The following is a 19,459-nucleotide window of genomic DNA, read 5'->3' as shown; positions in this document are numbered from 1 at the left end:
CTGCCTTTTATCTTCATTTTAGGCCTCTGAAAAATCACAGCCAAGTGACAAACAAAAAGAACAAAGCACATCTTACACTATTTGAAATAAAAATGAAGCAAAAGGGAATGAGTATGAATCAACAATTTTATTATTTACTGGCTTTAAGAGTGTCAGTAGTACATACTGTTGTTCCAGCTAACAGAGACACCTTCTTGGAAGAGAGACAATTAAGCTATCTATACATTTCAAAGATGGGACAAAGTTAAGTCAGATGTAGATTTGGAAGTCATATTGAAGTCCATCTCTGCCTTTCAGAGTAACTTAGAAGAAGAAGAACGTGTGCTTACTTAAAGATTATTTTAAAATCCCCCTGCGGAATAAATAGATACTTTCCACTAATATGAACCAACACCAACTTCTCCGACTTTATCCTCAAGTTCTAAGGATTTTAGGAATGTCACCTTCAAGATCTATTTTACAAATAGGTAAATGCATTGTTAATTCACGCAAGCCACCTAAATCTGCCCAGTGCACAGCAAAGTCTTCCCCTAGAAGTTCTGCAACAGCACTTACACTGAGGTACCACCTTACGGATTCAAACCAGATTAACCTCCAAATGTGTTGTTACACCTGCCTACATCATTGCAAACATGCATCAGCAGCATGACAGTATCCATAAAACAACATACATTTATATCATCATTCATCTATTGATTTTCAGCTAACTATGCAATTAAATAGTCGATATCTGATCTTTCTCAAAGCTTCCAACAGGAAGGTTCAGGTTATTCAGCAGTTTCAGAAAAGGGACTGATGTCGGTAGGTACCAATATTTCAAAGGCAAGCCCAATAGTCCCAGGCTGGACTTCAGAGTATTTTCTTTTTCAGTTCCTTGGCTCTGGGGTGCAAAGAGTGTCCACAGCCGGTGTCCTGGCTGCAGCTGCGACCCCCCCTAAGATGGGGGTATTCAGAGAGGCTCTTTTCCACTCAAATCATTCAGATGCCCTCCTGAAGAGTCAAGTCAAGAATCAAACACAATTGCAAACATAGGGTCAATGAGCACATGTGACATGGGACGTGAGTCTATGTGGAAACCAAACCAAAGGCAACAGGCTTACTTGTGCCCCCTTGCTGTGACCTCCCTGCTGCCTGCCACTAAAAGAAAGTTTGCCCATTTTAGCCAGAAGGTTTGACTTTTTGCCATATCCCCTTCGTATTTCCTGCTTTTGAGACTTTCTTTTCAGGTTCATGAGGCATACCTTCTTTATTGCCTTTCTAATGTTTTATTACACAGGTGTAAAGATCTCTGGTTGTATTCTGCTGTTTAGCAGCTGCTCAGGGTTGCCAATAGTTCTGGCAGTGCCCAAAACTTTACAAAGCTCAGCGATGAAAATCAGAGCTTTCGTAAGCAGAGCAATGATGCCTGATGGTGAAGCACAGTCATCATATTCTTCTAGAGCTTCTGTGCACCTTTTCTTTTTAATTTCTGTTCTCCATCTCCATGGTGGCCAGGGAATAAAAATTACTTAAACTAAAGCAAGGAAGATTCAAATTACACTTCAGAAAAAAAAACTCTCTGGGCACAGAGAGCAAAGAAAGGTAGATTGCTTGGAGATGGCGTGGTGCCATCATCTTGGAGGTCTGCAAGACCTGGTTAGACAAGCATGCCAGAGCTGATCTTCCCTGGGGACAGCAGGGTGAAACAGAAAACTTCCCTGCCCATTTTTCTACAGTTTTGTTGACTTTGTACAGCTGAAGCTTGGATTCAGAGAAGGATCTTTCTTAAACACATGGCTGAGAACACTACATATAAATATTTATTTCTGTTATCAGAACCTAATTCCTTGTCTTTTCCTATTATAAAACAGTACAGCGATTCATCTTGGCTTCCAGTGCAATGCTTTAGTGGGCCACGCCTGAAATATGCAAGTGTGTCCACCTTGAAAATCTTGAGAATAATACAGCCAGACCTGTAGATTGCAAGCAAGGAATAAATGTGCTTTCTTAAATAACATGCCACAAGCTGGAACACCAGGGTGCCAGTCAGTGCTATAACTTGCACACAATATGTAAATCCAAAATGCAAAAAAATTAAAAGTGACCTCCAAACCCAGTGGCATGTGCTGCCTGTAGCGTTCTTGTGGCTCTCCTTTTCAGTCCCACCTCACCTTTTCTGTGCGCATCACTGTACAAGGTGAGGTGGAGGAAGCTTTATGCCCACCACCAGCATATCTTTGGATCAAAAATGCAATTCTGGTTGTCAGGTATCAATAAGATAAATAGGTGGAAAGAAAAAGCTCAGAGAAGCAAAGCACTTTACTGCCTGATTTTAGCCTGAAATCACAACCACGGGGGGCACTTAACCACTGAATAAATGTTCCTACTTGTTCAATTATCATACCTGGCATTATTAAACCTAGTAAATCTATTTCTGAAAGGGGTAATAAAATCCTGGACTTCAGCCAGGAGTAAGCAGGTTCCAAATCGATAGTAAGCACTGATAGTAACTGCTTTGCAATGTCTTCAGCTGGCAGTTCATGAAAAGATATAGATCTTGAAATGTTACAGCAGCCCTTCCCCTCACACCCTGGAGATACTTGAACCTAGAAAAATCACAGACTTTTCTCAAATTGGCTTTTATCCACCATTTCTGTTTGATTTTTCCTTATTTACTCACAGTTGCTATTTATTGTCCCAAGCCGTTCTGCTTTTGAAGTGATTTTAGCTAGCAACTGCCACGAATGTGATCAAAAACAGAGATGGTATTTCTCTTGCCTGAAGAACATCCGGCACTGCGAAAGTGATCTTTGTATCTCCACAATAGGATGCTGAATGCTCCTTTCTGTATCACTCTAGGGCTGGAGTTGGGAATTGTGGGAATGGGGACAACAAAGTGGTTCATGGTTTTACTTTACTGTAGATCTTTATCTTGATGTAGGTCATAAGCCATTAGGAAATTGCTCAGGACTGGTACCAAGACTGTAGCTAAAGCTGTTTACTCTATAATCTGGTTTTTTTTAATCAAAAAGTTGGATGCCACTTTGGAACAGATACTGTGTCTCTCAAGCATTCACTAGAAGTGTTTCAGAAGCACCTTCCCACAGGCACAAAGATACTCCCTCCCGAAAACTGCTGCTTTAAGAAACATTATTGAATTTTGAAACCAAAGGAAATTGTTGGAATCGCCCACCAACCCAGGCTTCTTTCAATTATCTTTCACCAAGACTTCTATCAATAACTCACAAAGCATTTCCAGCCAGTTGCTGTTTGATACAAGGTTGAAACAAATCTGTAATGCTCTGCTGTATCTGATCCTATCTTTCTCAACTTCTGGGTTCTAGCTGGGTGCAAGAGTTAATGTACCTTTAAAACCTAATTGTTCAGCTCAGTTTTACACTTCTACAGACCATCTTAGCTGTTTTCTTCTACAGATGGGCAGTGCATAAATTCTTGGATTTGATATTCTGCACATGCAAATCCCCAAATCTAGTTTTGAGTTTTCCCTAGGTATCCACCTTGCTTATGTGCCAAATCTTTCTTGCGTTCCGTGAGACTTAGGCTTTTGAAAATAGGACTTCACATTGAGCTCAAGTTAACGGAGAGCGGTCCGAGGTAAAGATTCTATAGATAACTGATGTGAAGAGATAGGTAAGAATAAGTTTCAAGAATAACTTAAGATCCTCCATTATGTCTAAATTGGTGGACCCAGGCACAATTTCAACCTCTTTTTTTCAATTTCAACCTCAATTAACATTGGGAAAAATGTTGTTCATAAAGCAACAAACAAAATACATGTGCAAAAGAGCTATTCCTTTTAAAATTGAAAAATCATCTTAGTATTTTTATAGCCCTATAGTGGAAGAAATAGGGATCAGCTCTGGGAAAGGAAAGTATGAAAAGGCAAAGTGCCAGAATTACTGGCAGATTCTGATACCTTAATAATACTTCATCCTTTCGTCTTCCACTAAAGTTGACAGTTTGAGCTGAACATGGGAACTGTGCAGTATCAAACCCGCACAGAACATATAACTTTGGCAACTAACACTACTGCCCTTCACCTGACTCCATCCATTCTCCCTTTTGGTATGTCCTCATCTCTTTAACGTTTAACACATTATGAATTGTCTTGCAGCATCAGCAGCAGTACCTCTCCACAGGCATCCTAGCCACAGAATTAGACTGAATTTCCTAATGAATCTATCCCTCTGCTTTGTGAAAAACAAGTTTTCCCAAATGATCCCTTTCTTTGATTTATCAAAGACAGTTAAGCTCCTTGTACAGCACCTTGGGAAAATGCTGTTCCAGAACCTCTCTTTCATTTCCTGTATTTGGATAAAGACAGTACTGCACTATGTGAGATCTTAATGGCAGCTCCATTTTAAGGACTCCAGCTGGCTATTTGGTGAAGTTGGTTTTATAACAACTACTTGTAAATCCCAAGCAATTGCAAAAAGCTGCACTACACTGGAAAAAATAAGGTTTGCACCTTACACTGTTCTGTAGGCGGTCGTGGTCCCCAGGAAGCCATTTTCTTGTCATATTAGACTTGAAAATTAACTAAACAGCAGTATGAAAGACTTCCACACGCATTGAATTTCTTGAATTGCTCCTTCCAACAACGCCCTGCTAGCTCTTACATGGAGCAAAGATGCAGGTGTTTTCTGTTAATTCTGGCGCTCTCATGCTCTTCCCCCTGCCTCCTTTCACACTGCAAAAAGATGCTGGAAAGACAGGAGGACTACCTTCCCACTCTGTCATGAGGAGTTGCGGTATCACAGCAGGGAGCGGAGGTGTCACAAATAGCACAAGCCCTCTTGCTTTTACCAGCTACTCTCTCAGACTCTCTCACAAACAGGTCTCAGTTTCTCACACTTGATTTGATGCTGGGGTGATTTTCATGTGCTCCAACCATCTCAGTGTACTCACGCTTACTGCTCCATTTCACCATGTCACACATCCCGAGGACAACATCCTGAAGTGACAGCTCATGACAACAGGCATGAACTTCAGCCTCGTATGACCTCATTACATGAGCACGAACAGAGAAAAGGTAAAAAGCAGCAATGCCAACTGCTGGCTAAGGCACCAGTGAGGACCAGGTGATTGGGACAAGCAACAGGCAATAGCTACTCACCAAGCTGCTCTGACCTTGTGGAGTTAGCACAAGGAGCCTTCCAAGAGCAACATATCAGATCATCTCTTTCTTCTGTCTCTTTCTCCACAGACAGGTAAGCTTCAGATTTGCAACAGCTTGATTTAAAAACACCTACATGCGCATGGGTGGGTGTGTTTGTTCATTTTCACTCGTAAAGATGCAAGAAAGGCTGTGTCTTAGGTCACATTCGTAAGATGCTTTTGGACCCTGCTTTACACATTTCTATTGGAGAATCAGTGTAATACATGGTGGTTATAGTTATGCTGCACTTTTTGTTACAGAAATAAAAACAGCAATGCTGTTTTGAAAAAGACGATCTAGTTTCTGGAACAAAAGCAATCACAGTTTTGCAAAGCCTAACAAAAAAAAACACATCACTTGAGCAACAAACCACAATCCATACTTTTAACAGAAGAAACTTTTTTATGGTTATTTAAAAAGTAGAGAAGTGCACTGGGTGTATAAAGTCACTAGCAGTTGGTTGCCAACCCTTTACAGACCACAGGGACCTGTAGGGATCCCACTTCTCATCTCCATTTGAAAGCAGTAACAACAGAGTGAGGACTAAAAATGGATACAAGCCAAGTCATACTTGAATCAGGCCTCTGACTCCAGCTCAGCAGAGATGAACGGTTACGATGATGTCTTCCTACACTCTTCAGCCAAACCCTGTGAAAAAGATGCAACTACCTGGCTAGTCTCCTACAGAAGAAAGGGACGGGGCAGGCCCACAGGGCTGAAGGGAAGCCACACTTCCAAGGTGTCCATTTCACTACTTGGCAAAAGCACTTAAGTCAGTTAGAAAGAAGTTGAATCAGAACCTCTAGCCAAGACTGAGACTGACGCTTTTTGGTTTTTTTAAAAGGAAAATATTTGACAGACAATGCAATACATACAGGTTCCTGTAATAAAACAGGTATACTGAAACTGAGGGACTTGTAAGAAAGAGTTCTTGTCTCCTGGTCTTGCACTGAGACCATGTGATAAATTTTGCTACGATACTCAAGAAGTAATCAAAAGTGATTGTGTCACCTCAACTCAATGTGCACCATGTACCAACCAAGATGCACAATTTGCACTCGTGCAGACATACATCCCACTCAAACTGAAGTATAAAGCACTGGCTTAACCCCACACTTATATTTCATCTACTGACCCCAGCTAACCGAACACGGTATATAAGTCAGCTCAGCTGATAAAGGCAGTTCAGTTGCTTGTGACTGTCTGTTGAGATGCTCAGGAAAACTACATTTTTTCTGGTTTGTTTTGAATGTTCATGCACACTTTGCAACACGCACTAGTGGTACAGGTTTTGAGGTCACAGGCTTTTAAGAAAATGAGAGCAGAAATGGAGAAGAATGCATCCATTAAAATAGTAACTACCACTACTCTTGGGTATTACACCCAAGTTGGTATATCTAAAGAAATAATATTTAAATAGTCACATCCTTTCAATTTCTTGAATTGCTCCTTCCAACAATGCCCCGCTCTCTCTTACATGGAACAAAGATGCAGGTATTTTCTGTTAACTCTGGCTCTCTTGTGCTCTTCCCCCGTCCATAGACACAGAGCATTCATGAAGAAGTAGATCCACTATTTCATGCCAACCTTGTTGGCTTGATTTAAAAAGAATGGATAACAGTGCTTTCAGAAACAGAATATACATCTTAACACATGCCCCAAAGGTCCTGGCTCTTTGTCTCTCCATGTGTGACAACTCAAAATCAGCCCACGCTTCATGCCACCTCCATGCCTTCACAACAGCCACCTCTTCTCTACACCGGCCTTACAACAAAGCAAAAGGTAACAGGCCAGTTTGGGCTGCAGGATCAGAAGCCAGCAGCTGCACGGACCCTTTCCAGGAGCTTCTGCTGTCAGCTGCATTCTCTTGAACAGATTCAATACCATCTTAGCCTGCAAGTTATCCAAACATTTGCTGTCATGACAAAGGGTCACACCAGTCATCGTCCTCTTTTTTCCCCTCCAAGTGTAAAAAAACCTCCCAACACTTTTTGCTTTGATCCAACTTCTGCTGGACAATGCCATCTATTCCCACTTCGGGGGAGTACAAAAAGAAAGAGACTGTGCCCCATTTTTCTGCAAAAGACCTTAAATCACAACTTTAGACGTTAGAGCTAAAGCTTTTATCCTCCTTTTTCTTCCCAAGGTGGCTTGCAAAACCAACAAAACGAACAACAAATTAAATGAGTAACAGTCACTCACAGGTACAATGTCCTGAAATAGTTGGGTCTGGAGGCCACAAGCTAATGGACTGCTATGGCCCCCCAGTGTGACCAAAAGCACTGATTCTGGTCCACACTCGCAGGGAGGCAAAAGTCATCTCAGGTAGCTGTGCTTTCTGGAATACGAGCAGTGGGAAGGATGTAAGAGCCTGTGAAACCGAGACACACAAAATAGCCTGTGACTTAGCGGATGCATCTACAGAATCATGCTTGTAAACCTGGTGGATTTCTAAGGAGACATGAAAAATGGAGTACAGTTGCAACCTCAGTGTAGCAGGAATGTTATTTTTGTGGGCAAAGTACCATTGAAGACATCTCTGGCTGTAGCCCGTGGCAATGTCGATTTCTAGATTTTCTTTCTGGTACTAGATTCAAACAGCAATCGCATGACACCATTGAAGATCCTTCCTGGTCAATGCCTGAAAAGGCATTTCACATTTTCACCCCATTAACCCTACTTGATGATGGCAATTTCACCTGTTGAAACTATGGAGCACTGCACTTGTACTCTAGCAAAGATCATCCCTAAAATCTTGTCCAAAAGTGTGAATTTTCTTGAACACAGAAGCCCACGCTCAGGTGACTTTATAATCCTGTGCACAGCCTGTTTTTCTCTGTCCACATGCAAATATTAATTCTCTACAGGAATTGTTTATTTCTGGCCACGAATATTATTCTCATGTTAAGGAGGAAGAGTGATAAAACCATAAAGGATAAACTGGAGGTACTCAAGATCTTTCCTCTGCTAATGACAGGCAAAAGACGGGGCTGCGCTGCTGTCATGGTGGCGCGCAGCTCGCTGGTGTCACAAGGGACAGGAGCGGTTCTAGAGCCTTCCTGTGTCACCAGCCCTGGTGCTTGGCAGAGTGGACAAGCTGGGCTGCTGCTCGCTGAGCTCAAGACCCCCACCTAAGGAAAGACGTGAATCCCTGATAACCAGTGAATGTTACCTGCTGCAGCTCGCAAAACGGTGCCGCCGACCTGGTATTCTGCTGAGAAGGAGGTCCTCTACAGTGCTGCTTCCCTCTCTGGTAGTTGGTCCTTTCTGTCCATTACACCACCACTTACACGCTTGCCAGGTGTAGACTGAGAACTGCTGAAAAAGCAATACACAACCTAAATTACATTTTTTCTCGAGAGCCCATTAACACAGTCAGATATAAGACTACTCTAAAGAACTGCTGTATGCATCCTTCGTAAGGAAATGGGAAGCCTTTAAGTATTTTTGAATACTGCAACGATAATCAACGTTTTAGATGTGATATTATCTAGCATATAAAAATGACAGTGTTGGCTCGTAACATCGTTCTGTCAAACGTCCAGTTGTTCGTGGTGTCGCTGCATTTAATTTTACTAATTTAAGTATTAACAATGTTGTGAGTTGCTATTTTCGTAAACTAATGCCCCTAAAATCCCCAAAACATACTGTACCAGCACTAATTGTATATCATACTTTTAGGTTGCTAAATAGATAGTGAGATTCTAAAAGTATGTTTCACAAGACAGTTTAGATTAACAAAGAAAATCCACTAAACAATTTAATAAAGAAGAGAACTCTCCCACCTGAATTGCATTTTAAAAAACTTCCATTAGATATAGTTAGTCCTTTATAAGTAGCCAACATAAAAATGTAAGTAGGATTAAGTAGAAAATCAGAAGCCCCAGAAAAAAGGAAGTATTTGCTGCTTCTACAAGTTGCTTTATACACTCTTTCAAGTAAGCACTTAATCTTAAGCATATGGAGAGAGTATTTTATAGTAAGTACTAAACATTTAAAAAAATTACAGGGCTTTGGAAAAGCTATTTCTGGAATAAAAACATTGCAAAACATTAAGAGTTGCTTAAAAAGATGGCCTGTCCTTTCCCAACCCTCTTCTACCCCCATACTCCGTATAATATGCTGCTTCCTGAGCACAACAGCGCAACTGACGAATGCTTATTCCCTTCTCAGCCCATCCAGGCTCTTACAGTCAGCAGCCTCTTACAGGTGAATTTCTTGTGTTTGATTAACTTGATTCTGCATCATCACAAAATACATTAGCTAAACCTCTGTGCAACATTTGCAAGGGGCCTTCAACAAACTGCCATTCTTAGGATGTTCCCAGTCTTACAAGTTGTGGTACTGAGTATCGTAAGCAGTGCCAGAGGCAAAGAACACTCTCAACGTTAGTGACTGTACAGGACAGGAAAAAGAAATAGTTAACGGTAAGAGCGGCTACTACTCTATTATTCAACCTCCAAAAGCAAAATCTAGAACAGATACCAAGATTAAGAGACATGGGACTGCCTCTCTGCATACACAACCCTTCGTAAAGATAGAAATCAAAATGGACTGGACATCTCCTTTGCTATCGTCACTCGTCCCTGGACTTCTCTTCACAAGTCAGAAAGCCATCCACTCCCCTTGCTTCCATACACTCTGGTACTACAAAAAGGTGTCTCAGATACGCACAGCAAGAAGCGGCTGAGCTCCAGAGCAGAAACCGCAAGGAAATCAAAGCAGCGGCAAAGTGCCCACAAGCAGTATTAGTTGCCCAAGGCAACTCCTTAGGAGTGGAGGTGTAAGTAGCTTGCTTCCACCTTCCTGTGTTTAGAGCTTCTCCAAATTCTGCAGAGGTAAAAATAACAAGAGTAATTGAAGTTTTTGCTACCTTTCAGTCTATGTGAGTTCATGTTCTTTACTTCACCTCCAGCATTTGGCCTCAGGTGATCAGCAGAAAAGCCAACCTGCTCTGCAGAAAGACACGCCGCAAGAGAAGAAGAAAGTTACGCAACAAATACAAGAAACATCATGTTGCAGAACAACCGGCATTACTCCGAGTCGAGCTGCGCAGGGGGAACATACTACTACTTCTCCAGGAACATCCCCCATCCTCGGATGGTCCGTCACATGCCAGGTAAGAGTTGTTGAGGGACCATGCAGTTAACCTGGACAATTGTCCTGGCAAGCACAAAGAGAAATGCCAGCATAACGCCATTTTGTTGCAGAAGTACCCATGGCTCCCCTTTCCTGTTTCTGTCTAAAAGAAGCATTTCATAAAAACAAGCTGTTACCTTTATTTCAACTCACTAAGCATCCATACCTGCGCTCAGCAATGAAGGACCTCAGGCTGGTAACATAAAGGTTAGCAGCACTAAATTCCTTACAAGGTACAACGAAAACTATTTCACCAAGACAACTGTCTGGGATTTCTTTTAAGCTAAAATAACTTCTTCCAAGCTAAAATAATTTCTTCCTCTTTCCTTCTGTGCTCACAAGTGTACCATAAGTGCCAGAGACAGGTTGTCACACTTTCTTTCTCTGGTTCACTCTCACCTAAATAATTCTTGTACCTTTCCAGGAGCAACATATTACACAACACAGCATTTAATGTGAGTAACCTGGTGCTCTAAAAACACCGTGCTGCTGTGCTGTGTGCTAGATCTAGCTGTGATTACCCTGCCTACACCTGCAAGGAGTACACTTAAAACCAGTGTGCCATCTGCATCAGCAGAAGAAATAGCACTTCTAGGGATGGGCTTTTGTTTCAGAAGCTGACCCTATATGGTTGCACAAAGACATCTTTGTGGCAGCAGCTGAAAGAAAATTGCTGACACACGGCCACATTTACACTGTAAAGGCACAGAATGGTCACGAAGCGAAAAAAAAAATCTCTGCCCAGTTCCCTGGAGACTGTTAAAAGAAGTAGGTATTGCATCAGGATTGGTATTGGTAGATGACGAGTCTGTGATACAGCTTTTGTAATAAGCGATGAAGGGTAATGCAGGACCAAATCAGTTCTGAATAAACCAAAATGTATTGCTCCTCAGAAGGGATGCCTTTGAAGGAACAAAGCAAGACTCCTCCTTTCAGACTGCCCACCCAATGTGTAGTGCACACAACTCTGTGTGTCTGTGTGTGCATATATGTATTTCTCTTTATATATAAAATCTACCTAAAGTAAAAATATAGAACACATAAAAAGTAAAGTATGTATTTGTGTGTGTTATCTCTCTCTTATTCTAGAACCTGGTAAAAAGACAAGCTGACCTGAGGCAGCAAAGACCAAAGTCTGACTTGGCTTAGCCAGATTAATGTGGTGAATATCTTTGTACTCTCAGCAAAGTAATGTTGAGGCATAATTACTTTCAGCTTAATATTTGTCTTATCACAGATACTAAACAGAATCAAAGTTCTGAAAATCCTCATCAACTACTTAATAGCACTGCTTCTTTGCCATGTTAAATCCAGTTTGACTTACGGTAACAATAAAAATAGTGGTTGTTTATAGAATTCCTTTTACCCTGGCTAAGAAAAGAGGATTCCAGTTCTTCAATAAATGCTGCAACTCTCATTGCAAACCACAGTCTCCCTGCAGATCACCTGCTAAGTTAACTGCATGTGTTTACCGTAGGAAAGACTATCCTTTTGGGTTTTGCACAGGATTAAACAACGCTCTGATCTGTGTTGTAAGAAGCAGCTTTTCACAAGAACACCCGTCTGCTGGCAACACAGTCATCCCCCAGCAAGAAGGTGATCAAGAAGAACACGTGCTAACTGGGAACACCAGAACCAACAGCCGCAACCTTCCAAGGCTTGAGGGTTTCCTGCGAAGGGAGCGAGGCACTTCACGGCCCATGACACGTGAGTAGGGGCATCAAACTGCCGCGTTAGACAGCAGCAGAGGAGGAACCTGAGCTGTTAAGGGTGCAGCTGGGTCTCAGCCAGGGCATTGTGTCATCGCAGCTCAGGTCCAGGTAAGGGGAACGTAGGGCAATTAATGTACATTTAAAAGGAAATTATTTCTTCCCTTCTATGTGCCTTAGTCACCACATCTTACAAGATTTCTCCTTCAAAATTACCCTGGCATCTTTAGAGATGCATCTTTTACAGTTTATATGCTCATGAGACATCTAAGAATTTCATAATTATCAGCAATTATTCCATCTGTGAGCAACATTCTGCAGTAGGAGTTACACAGCACTATAAGCACTCATATATGAAATACACTTTCCAGGATTTTTTCCCGATTTCTTAGGCATCTCGACAAATAACTGCATTAACGTACTATATGAGGTAGGAAAAGCAAACAGAAAACGATGGAAATACACACCATTAGAGATAACGGAAACATGGCTCATGCAACTTTGTAATTAATAATGACCCCCGCCCAATATAATCTAAGGTGTATCTTATGGCCTTTCTGTTTTAACTTGAGAAAACACTGCCTGTTAATTTCCAGAAGGACATGCAGATCTTCCTGAAAGGATTCAAAGTGAGCCTACTTTGTCTGAAAAGGTAAGGGGAAAAAAGACACAGCTCTTCATTTCAGCTCGCGCTCTCTCACTTCTCAGCAGTAGAACCTGAAGTGACAGTCTCAGACTGCTCAGGAGGACAGTGCAGAACTCAAAATAGGGGGGTGAGGAGCCCATGTGTAGAACACGAGAGCTTGGAAAGGAGATGGTGTCAAGCAGGCTGATATAACTAAGCTCTAAATGTACCACTTCAGCTCTGTAATGTCACTGTGCTTTGCGTAGCAAGAAAAATGGTCAAACCCAATGAAGCTGGGAATGCAATTCACTGTTTCAAACCACTGGGGAAAAAACATCACAGTAGGCAACAAACAAGCACAGGAAAAAGCCTGCTCCCCTCACAACACAAACACTCTTTAGATGACTTACTGCCAACAGCGTGACTTCTGCTGACACTCTTTCGTAGAAGCAGCACACTGGGGTTTAGATCCAACTTTGCAGTCGTGTTCATAAAGTCCAGGAAAAGATTCTTTCTGCAATAACTCTTTAGTCCCAAGCTGCAAGCTATCGAATTACTTGTCCCCTGTATTGCAACTGTACTAGAGCTGAGGGCTAAGTTAATATTCCATCACAAACGGTAGCACAAGGAGGATTGCACACTCTAGAAAAAAAGGAATGCATGTGTTGCTGCACTGGTACTGGACAGCAGAGGGCACTACGAAGAGATTTTGCAGTAAAGCTGCTCAAAAGGACTCCCTTTTCTCCTAACTTTCCTATTTTAACCGTGGGGGGGAGGCGCTGGGGGTCTGTCTAAATGTTGCTCTCTGGTTCCTGAGCTGGGTGTAGTAAAGACCATCTTTTGTTTTTCCTGTTCACTTGTACATGCAGAACACAATTCTTCATACCACATTTACTGGGGCTTGGCTGCCAAATAACTACAGAATGGACAGATCCTGCCATATAGCCACACTCAATAAACTACTGGTTCTTAATAGCTGTTAGATGCCTTTTGCTTTTCTTCTACACAGAAACAGAACGTTCTGCCAGTCACATTTTCATTCCTAGGCCTTTCATAGATTGCTGAAGTCTGCGCACAGAAAAGTGAAAAGCAGTGGCTCAGCAGCACACTACAAACCCATAATGGAAAGGCAAACTCAACACAAGAGGTCCAGATTTAAATCCCTTCCTCAGCTGATTTCCATCTTAAAGGTCTCTGCCAACCAAAACGATTCTAAGAATAGTAGTTACCCAGCATCACTTTCATTCTTATACCAAAATCCAGCTCTTTCCAAAATACACAGCTATTCCAAAAGGGTATTTCAAAGCAAACCATGGTATACAGTTCTACACATTGTCTTCAACAGAAGGGAGAAATCCAACGTTACACATTTTGCCATGGATATCTGTTATTATTCTTCATGATCGTGTTTTAGAAGCTGTAACAACCCATATGTGGCCATATTCAACCAAAGAACAGTTTTAGAGGTGTTCTCTGCTGCACACCCTTGCTGCAGCCCAGTGTTAGCGATATACTTCACATTGTCTTCAATTGCCGCTTAAATGGAGTCAAGCCAATTCTTTAAACATTGTTTTCTATTTTGGAAAAGCTTTTGAAAAAACGATTCCAAGCCTCTGCACAACCTGCAAGTCGACAGGGAATCCACAGTGTGTCTGTCACCCAGCCTTCCTCTCCATTTGTCAACTTGCGTCATGGTCCTCATGTCCAGCAGAACGTGAATTTGGACCTGAACTACCTGGATCAGGACATAAAGGTAAGATCTGAGTGCTGTAGTATATGGCTTCCTATAAAGTTACATATTTTTCTGTCTCTTGAGGATGGTGTAGGGCGTTATTTGTCTGATTTTTTTTCCCCAGTGTGGATTCCACTGACTTAATTTGGTGTTCAGCATTTACTCTGAGTTGCTTTCACCTAACTGGAAGATGCCATGGGCAATCGCTAGGGGAGCAATACAGCTGGCACATGGGTTGAGAATTGTTCTCTAAAAAACAGCCTGCCAATACTACATGTCACACGCAAGGGGCTTTACATGTAGGAAACACTGCTTACAATTTCCTTCCTGTGCCTCTGAAGTGCTGTGTACATGGCACTCTCTCAGCATCACCTTTTGCAGCCTGGTGGCCTTTGCTCACACTGGGGCAAAACTGGTGGGACATCTGAGGCTGGGCAATTGGCACAGCTGTAAAATTGCATGCTCACACAGCTAGAGCTAAACGAAAACACACACAAAAACTGGGTGGCGAATCAGCTTCTCTTCCTTCATGGTAACTATCCTGTACGTCTTCCAGGTCCTGGGAAAACTTGGCCAAGTCCTACAGACGGATTCGCTTACCGAGATCCAGAAATGGTTCGCAAGGGCAAGTACGGAAGGTAACAAACAGATGTATCTGCATCCCTTTCTGAAAAGCACGCGCTCTTCTACATTCGCGTAAAACCCTGAAATTCTCATAGACCTGAACAGAGTGGGGTTGCCCAGGTGGAAGGAATAGGACCCAGTGAAGCATGCTTGGCCCAGCGGTGGCTGTGCTGAGCAGTAAGGTGACAGGACACAGAAATCAGTCATTCAGACATCAGCGCACTCAGGTTTGGTGCAGGGTGGAAAAATGTGCACTCCCTGTGGTGCTCTGGGCTGCTGTGGACTGGGGGGAGGCAGAAACAAAACAAAATGTGTTTCTCTTATGGCCTTAAGCCCTTTGAAAATGAGAAATGAGGTTAGGGAACTCGTAAATTCACCGCTGACATCCAGATCAGCAAGTGGGAACTTCAGTGAAATTTCTGCTACCTTCACATTTCAGAGAAAGACTTCGTGTCCAGCATGATTTTTTCAGAACCAACTGACAAAGGCGTGCTGAATTCTAAGGAAGGTACAGCAGAGCACATCAATACCCAGACTCTGCTAAAGCCTCTCCCTTCTCTTCAGAGAGGACCAGAAGAGAAAAAGAATCAGTCCAGGTAAAACCTGCAGTGAGGTTGCTAAGACTATGGATAAGCTAAACCTCATAACCAGAAATCCTTGTCTTCTCCTCCCATGAAAAATGCAACTTTGCGCTTGAACTTCATTGCGCACAGTCTGAAGCAAAAATGGTCCTTACTACAAACAGCCCCACATTCTCTGATACAAATTTAGTTGCTACGAGAACATCACAAAATTCTAGGAGCACTTGAAATCCCTTTGAGAAAAACGTCATGTATATTGCAGTGCACAGTTTAGACCGGTTATCAAGTTAGACATTCTTTCTTTTTCACTCAGGTCTTCATCCTGGCCATCAGTGGCAAGTTGAAACATGAAATGGGGTTAAGTAATAGAAATTGCAAATGTTAAGACACCCTGAGTCTAGGATGTTGGTCACCAAACAGCACAGGGACTGTGAATCTTTAGAAGCTCTAACTTCTCTCTTCCCAGCAGCACACAAATTAGAATCACAGAATCATACAAGTCAGTGACAATATGAGAAATGACCTGAATTTACGTTCTATAAGAGCTAGAAACCCAAGACCCTCTATTCTTGCTGCCCCTCAATTGGTTTCTCTTGATTTGACATTCATGTACATCTTCTCCTAACCAGAGCAACTCAGAAACACAGCAAGGTGTTTCTCTTGCTAGAAAGAACAGGCAGCAAGAGGTATTGATTTCCTCTCTTCATCAAAATCTGCTCCTGTAAGTTATACACAAGCTGAAACTCCTTCTGCCAACGAACTTGGGGATTTGCCAATCTTGGGCACTCCCAAGGAACACCACTATCACCACTTTGTGTCCCTTCTGAAGCACACAAAGCAAAGTCAGTCCCAAAGGACATTATCATTTGAACAAAGCCATTCATGCCAGCTCTAATGCTACCAGCATTTGCTATTCTTTGTACCTCCTCCAGTAGGAGGAGTGCGTGAAGAGTAATCTTACATAAGAATAATAAGAAGAAACTGACAAAGCAACAATCTCTACTTTTCCAAGTGGTGTCCAGGAAGGATTCCTTGCTAAAGAGTGGATGTGCTTCTATACTCTCAGCTGTGCATCAAACAAAGCCAAACCAACCTAACATAATCTTAAGCCTTACAGCTTGCTTTTTCAAAATGTTTTCCAGAAAAGGAGAAACTTTTGCTCTCAACACTGAGAAACACAGGTCCAGCACAAGCAGACACACTGTCCCCAGGAAGAACTGCAACTGAGAAAGTGCATGGAGACAAGTGACCATCCTGCCTTCACACTCCAGCAGAAGTCTCACCTGTGCCAGAGCCGCCCCCAAACAACAGATATCTCCTTTCCAGTGGAGGCCTTTCACATACAAAAATATGTAACCTTAGCACTTCTATTATAAAGATAGCTGTTCAGACACCCTGTTAAAATAAATTTATGCTCGTTATATTTAGTCCTCAGGTAATTAAACCAAACCATGCCGCATAGATACATGAGAAGTCAGCTCAATGGAAAAAAGGAGAGAGGCCACTCTTTTTGGCATCAAATTCATCTTTTTGCATGACTCAGCCAGGCCTGCACAAAGAGCTCTTGCATGCAGACCTGAAGCTACAGTCACAGACATTCTGGGTTGAGAAGAGGGACACACACACACGTGATCTGCAGAGATGCACATCAAGCCCTAGGCACCGGGGGGAAAAGGTACCCTGGAGTTTCAAAATCTGAAGAGCAGAGTGACTGCAGATGTGAGCTTCACAGCAAGCTAGAATTTGCTTCCATAGCTCTCGTTATTAGCGGAGAAGCATCACAAACTGTAGTATCCTATGGTGGGAGATGGGACAGGACAGGACGGGATGGGATGACACCAAACAAACATTAAAACCACCATGCAAACCTCAAGCCGTTGAAATAGAGGCCCACAATGACAGAAATATATCTGGACCTTTGTTGGACCTTGTGAGTGAACTGGGAAAGCAGAAGGATTGGGGTTTATCGGTTTGAAACATTAAGCGTTAAGTAGTGAAGAGCTTAGCTCAGGGCAGAGCCCAGTGTGCCCTTTCCAGGAGCCTTCACTTCAAACCATATCCACTGTAGTCACTACCACCTCCATTCTCATTTTCCACTGCAGGAGAGGAGCATGCTAAGGCCTGGGGAACAAGTACTCCCTGTAAGAGAGAGTGAGGCATTGCTGGAAGGAGGAATTCAAGAAATTCAAAGGATGATTTATATAACCTGTTTAGTTAGCTGGGTCCAGTAGGTGAAATATGAGTGTGGGGTTAAGCCAGTGCTTTATACTTCAGTTTGAGTAGGATGAATGTCTGCATGAGTGCAAATTGTGCATCTTGGTTGGTACATGGTGCACATTGAGTTAAGGTGACACAATAATTTTTTATTACTTTTTGAGCATCTTAGCAAAATTTATCACATAGTCTCAGCACAAGACCAGGAGACAGGAACTCCTTCTTACAAGTCCCTCCATTTCAGTATACCTGTTTTATCACATGATCCTGTACGTATTGTATTGTCTTGTCTGTCAAAGTACTCTTGGGTAATACACCTGTGGGAAAGCAACGGAAGATTGGCGAGGAGGACAGTAAATATGCTCAAGTGACTCGCACCTGGGGTACTCGAAAGCACCTATATCACACTAATTGTTATTCAGTCTCGGGTGCTTGCAAGAAAAACACTTGCGCTTAGATAACAGAAGTCTGTGATGGACTCAGGGACACCTTATCCAGCCACTTGAGAATCCTGGCCTGTTGCTGAAGATCAAAGCACAGTAGCAAAACTATGCCTGTTTGAACCCTTTAAATACCAGAGAGAACAGGGAGTCCATGTGCGCTCTTGCTAACGTGGACTTTCTCGCTGCCAAGGACTCTTGCTAACAAGAACACTCTCTTGCGCCACGGTGCCCATGGTCCCTGCTTGCGTGCCTCTGACCGGGTGTTGCTTCGGAGATTCCCCAGTTTGTGAGGTATCAAGATTAAACTTGTTCTTTGCCTTTCATCCATGGTTTTGCAGTTGTTCCTGCGTCCTGCCTGCATCGGCTCACAAAACACTCAACCTTGCATGTATCAAAAAAAATAAAAAAAAAAAAGCAAATAGTTTCCTTGGGAAACAAAATAAATACTGCATCTGCCATTAATTTATTTTTTTAAAAAGAGCTATTAATATTGAAGTTTCAGTGTAAAAACCCTGTATTTATCTTTACCCTTCATGTCCAGAAACAGCTCTGGGCCAACTATGGAAATACCAAGCATTGAGACAATTCCGTATCACAAGGGCAGCAGATGGTCTTTGGAGTACAACTACTTCACATCCCAGTTTTATCCCAAGAACTGTTATGTCTTATTTTTCCCATCTTCTCATTCTGAAGCTTAGTTGCTGTCCGAGTCATTGTCGTCTTCTTTTCCAGAGAGAACATGTTTGGATGAATCATTGACTTCTCCCAAAGGAACAGCCCCTTTCCGCTGTGGCAAGACACTGAAAAAGGCCTCCTTCCAGTCTCTCTTCTCCAGGTATGCAAGGATGATCTCAAATACTGCAACATCAAGAAAGACCATCAGCTCTTTTACAGGGAGATAAGTGAACCGCTGATAGGAACACCCCCCCACCCAAATCCATCTTTACAGAGGTTTATATGCAGTCGGTTGTGGCATCTTCAGAGTAAAGCTGATGAAGCAGACAAGGCAATTCTGCTACTGCTGCAGTCTAAAGCCAAGCACACTTTGAATCTCCAGTTGTAAGACAGTTACCACAGCAGTGCTTTTCTGCAGTGGCTCCTGCAATGGCTTCTGCAGTTTGAATTAATTTATCTCAGGGATAGAGATAAATGTCCCCCCCAGTACTTCAGGTCTCACCAGTACACAGCCACTAATACTTTCCCCATGTTTGACAGGAATACTGCTGTGAATGCA

At 42.4% G+C, this 19,459-nt stretch overlaps 2 protein-coding genes across 11 annotated transcripts in view; one reads left to right on the top strand and one right to left on the bottom strand.

Moving 5' to 3' along the window:
• Window positions 1–130: 130 nt before the first annotated feature.
• The window catches only part of TRMT10A (tRNA methyltransferase 10A), a 31,546-nt gene continuing 12,217 nt past the window's right edge, over window positions 131–19,459 (bottom strand). The window contains exons 8-10 of one of the 9 annotated variants that reach the window (XR_010071139.1): window positions 18,032–19,083; window positions 9,833–9,988; window positions 131–8,476 (exon numbers count right to left, since the gene is read on the bottom strand). Coding sequence is in view for 4 of the 9 variants with exons in the window: in XM_063335386.1 (XP_063191456.1) it covers window positions 18,920–19,083 (164 nt within the window). In the remaining 5 variants the exon portion in view is untranslated. Of the gene's footprint in view, window positions 8,477–9,832; window positions 9,989–17,928; window positions 19,084–19,459 lie in introns of those variants that run through there. The other 8 variants (XR_010071140.1, XR_010071142.1, XR_010071138.1 and 5 more) reach the window with 8 other exon arrangements.
• On the top strand, window positions 9,998–17,769 carry C5H4orf17 (chromosome 5 C4orf17 homolog). 2 transcript variants are annotated; one of them, XM_063335387.1, is made up of 7 exons: window positions 9,998–10,277; window positions 11,804–12,004; window positions 12,603–12,658; window positions 14,220–14,384; window positions 14,920–15,001; window positions 15,427–15,583; window positions 16,711–17,769. In XM_063335387.1, the coding sequence occupies exons 1-7, from the start codon at window positions 10,172–10,174 to the stop codon at window positions 16,793–16,795; spliced, it is 852 nt and encodes a 283-aa protein (XP_063191457.1). In that variant the 5' UTR covers window positions 9,998–10,171; the 3' UTR covers window positions 16,796–17,769. The 2 variants fall into 2 exon arrangements, with proteins under 2 accessions (XP_063191457.1, XP_063191458.1); XM_063335388.1 differs by lacking the exon at window positions 15,427–15,583.

This window comes from Chroicocephalus ridibundus, chromosome 5, assembly GCF_963924245.1.
Source record: "Chroicocephalus ridibundus chromosome 5, bChrRid1.1, whole genome shotgun sequence".
NCBI lineage: Eukaryota > Metazoa > Chordata > Aves > Charadriiformes > Laridae > Chroicocephalus > Chroicocephalus ridibundus.
This window is presented reverse-complemented; position numbering and strand designations above follow the sequence as displayed.

Excerpts from the sequence above, each read along its gene's own strand:
- C5H4orf17 (XM_063335387.1), top strand. The coding sequence starts at position 10,172 with ATGTTGCAGAACAACCGGCATTACTCCGAGTCGAGCTGCGCAGGGGGA. Across the intron at positions 10,278-11,803 it reads GATGGTCCGTCACATGCCAG|GATTAAACAACGCTCTGATC; the intron begins GTAAGAGTTGTT and ends GGTTTTGCACAG. Across the intron at positions 14,385-14,919 it reads ACCTGGATCAGGACATAAAG|GTCCTGGGAAAACTTGGCCA; the intron begins GTAAGATCTGAG and ends TACGTCTTCCAG.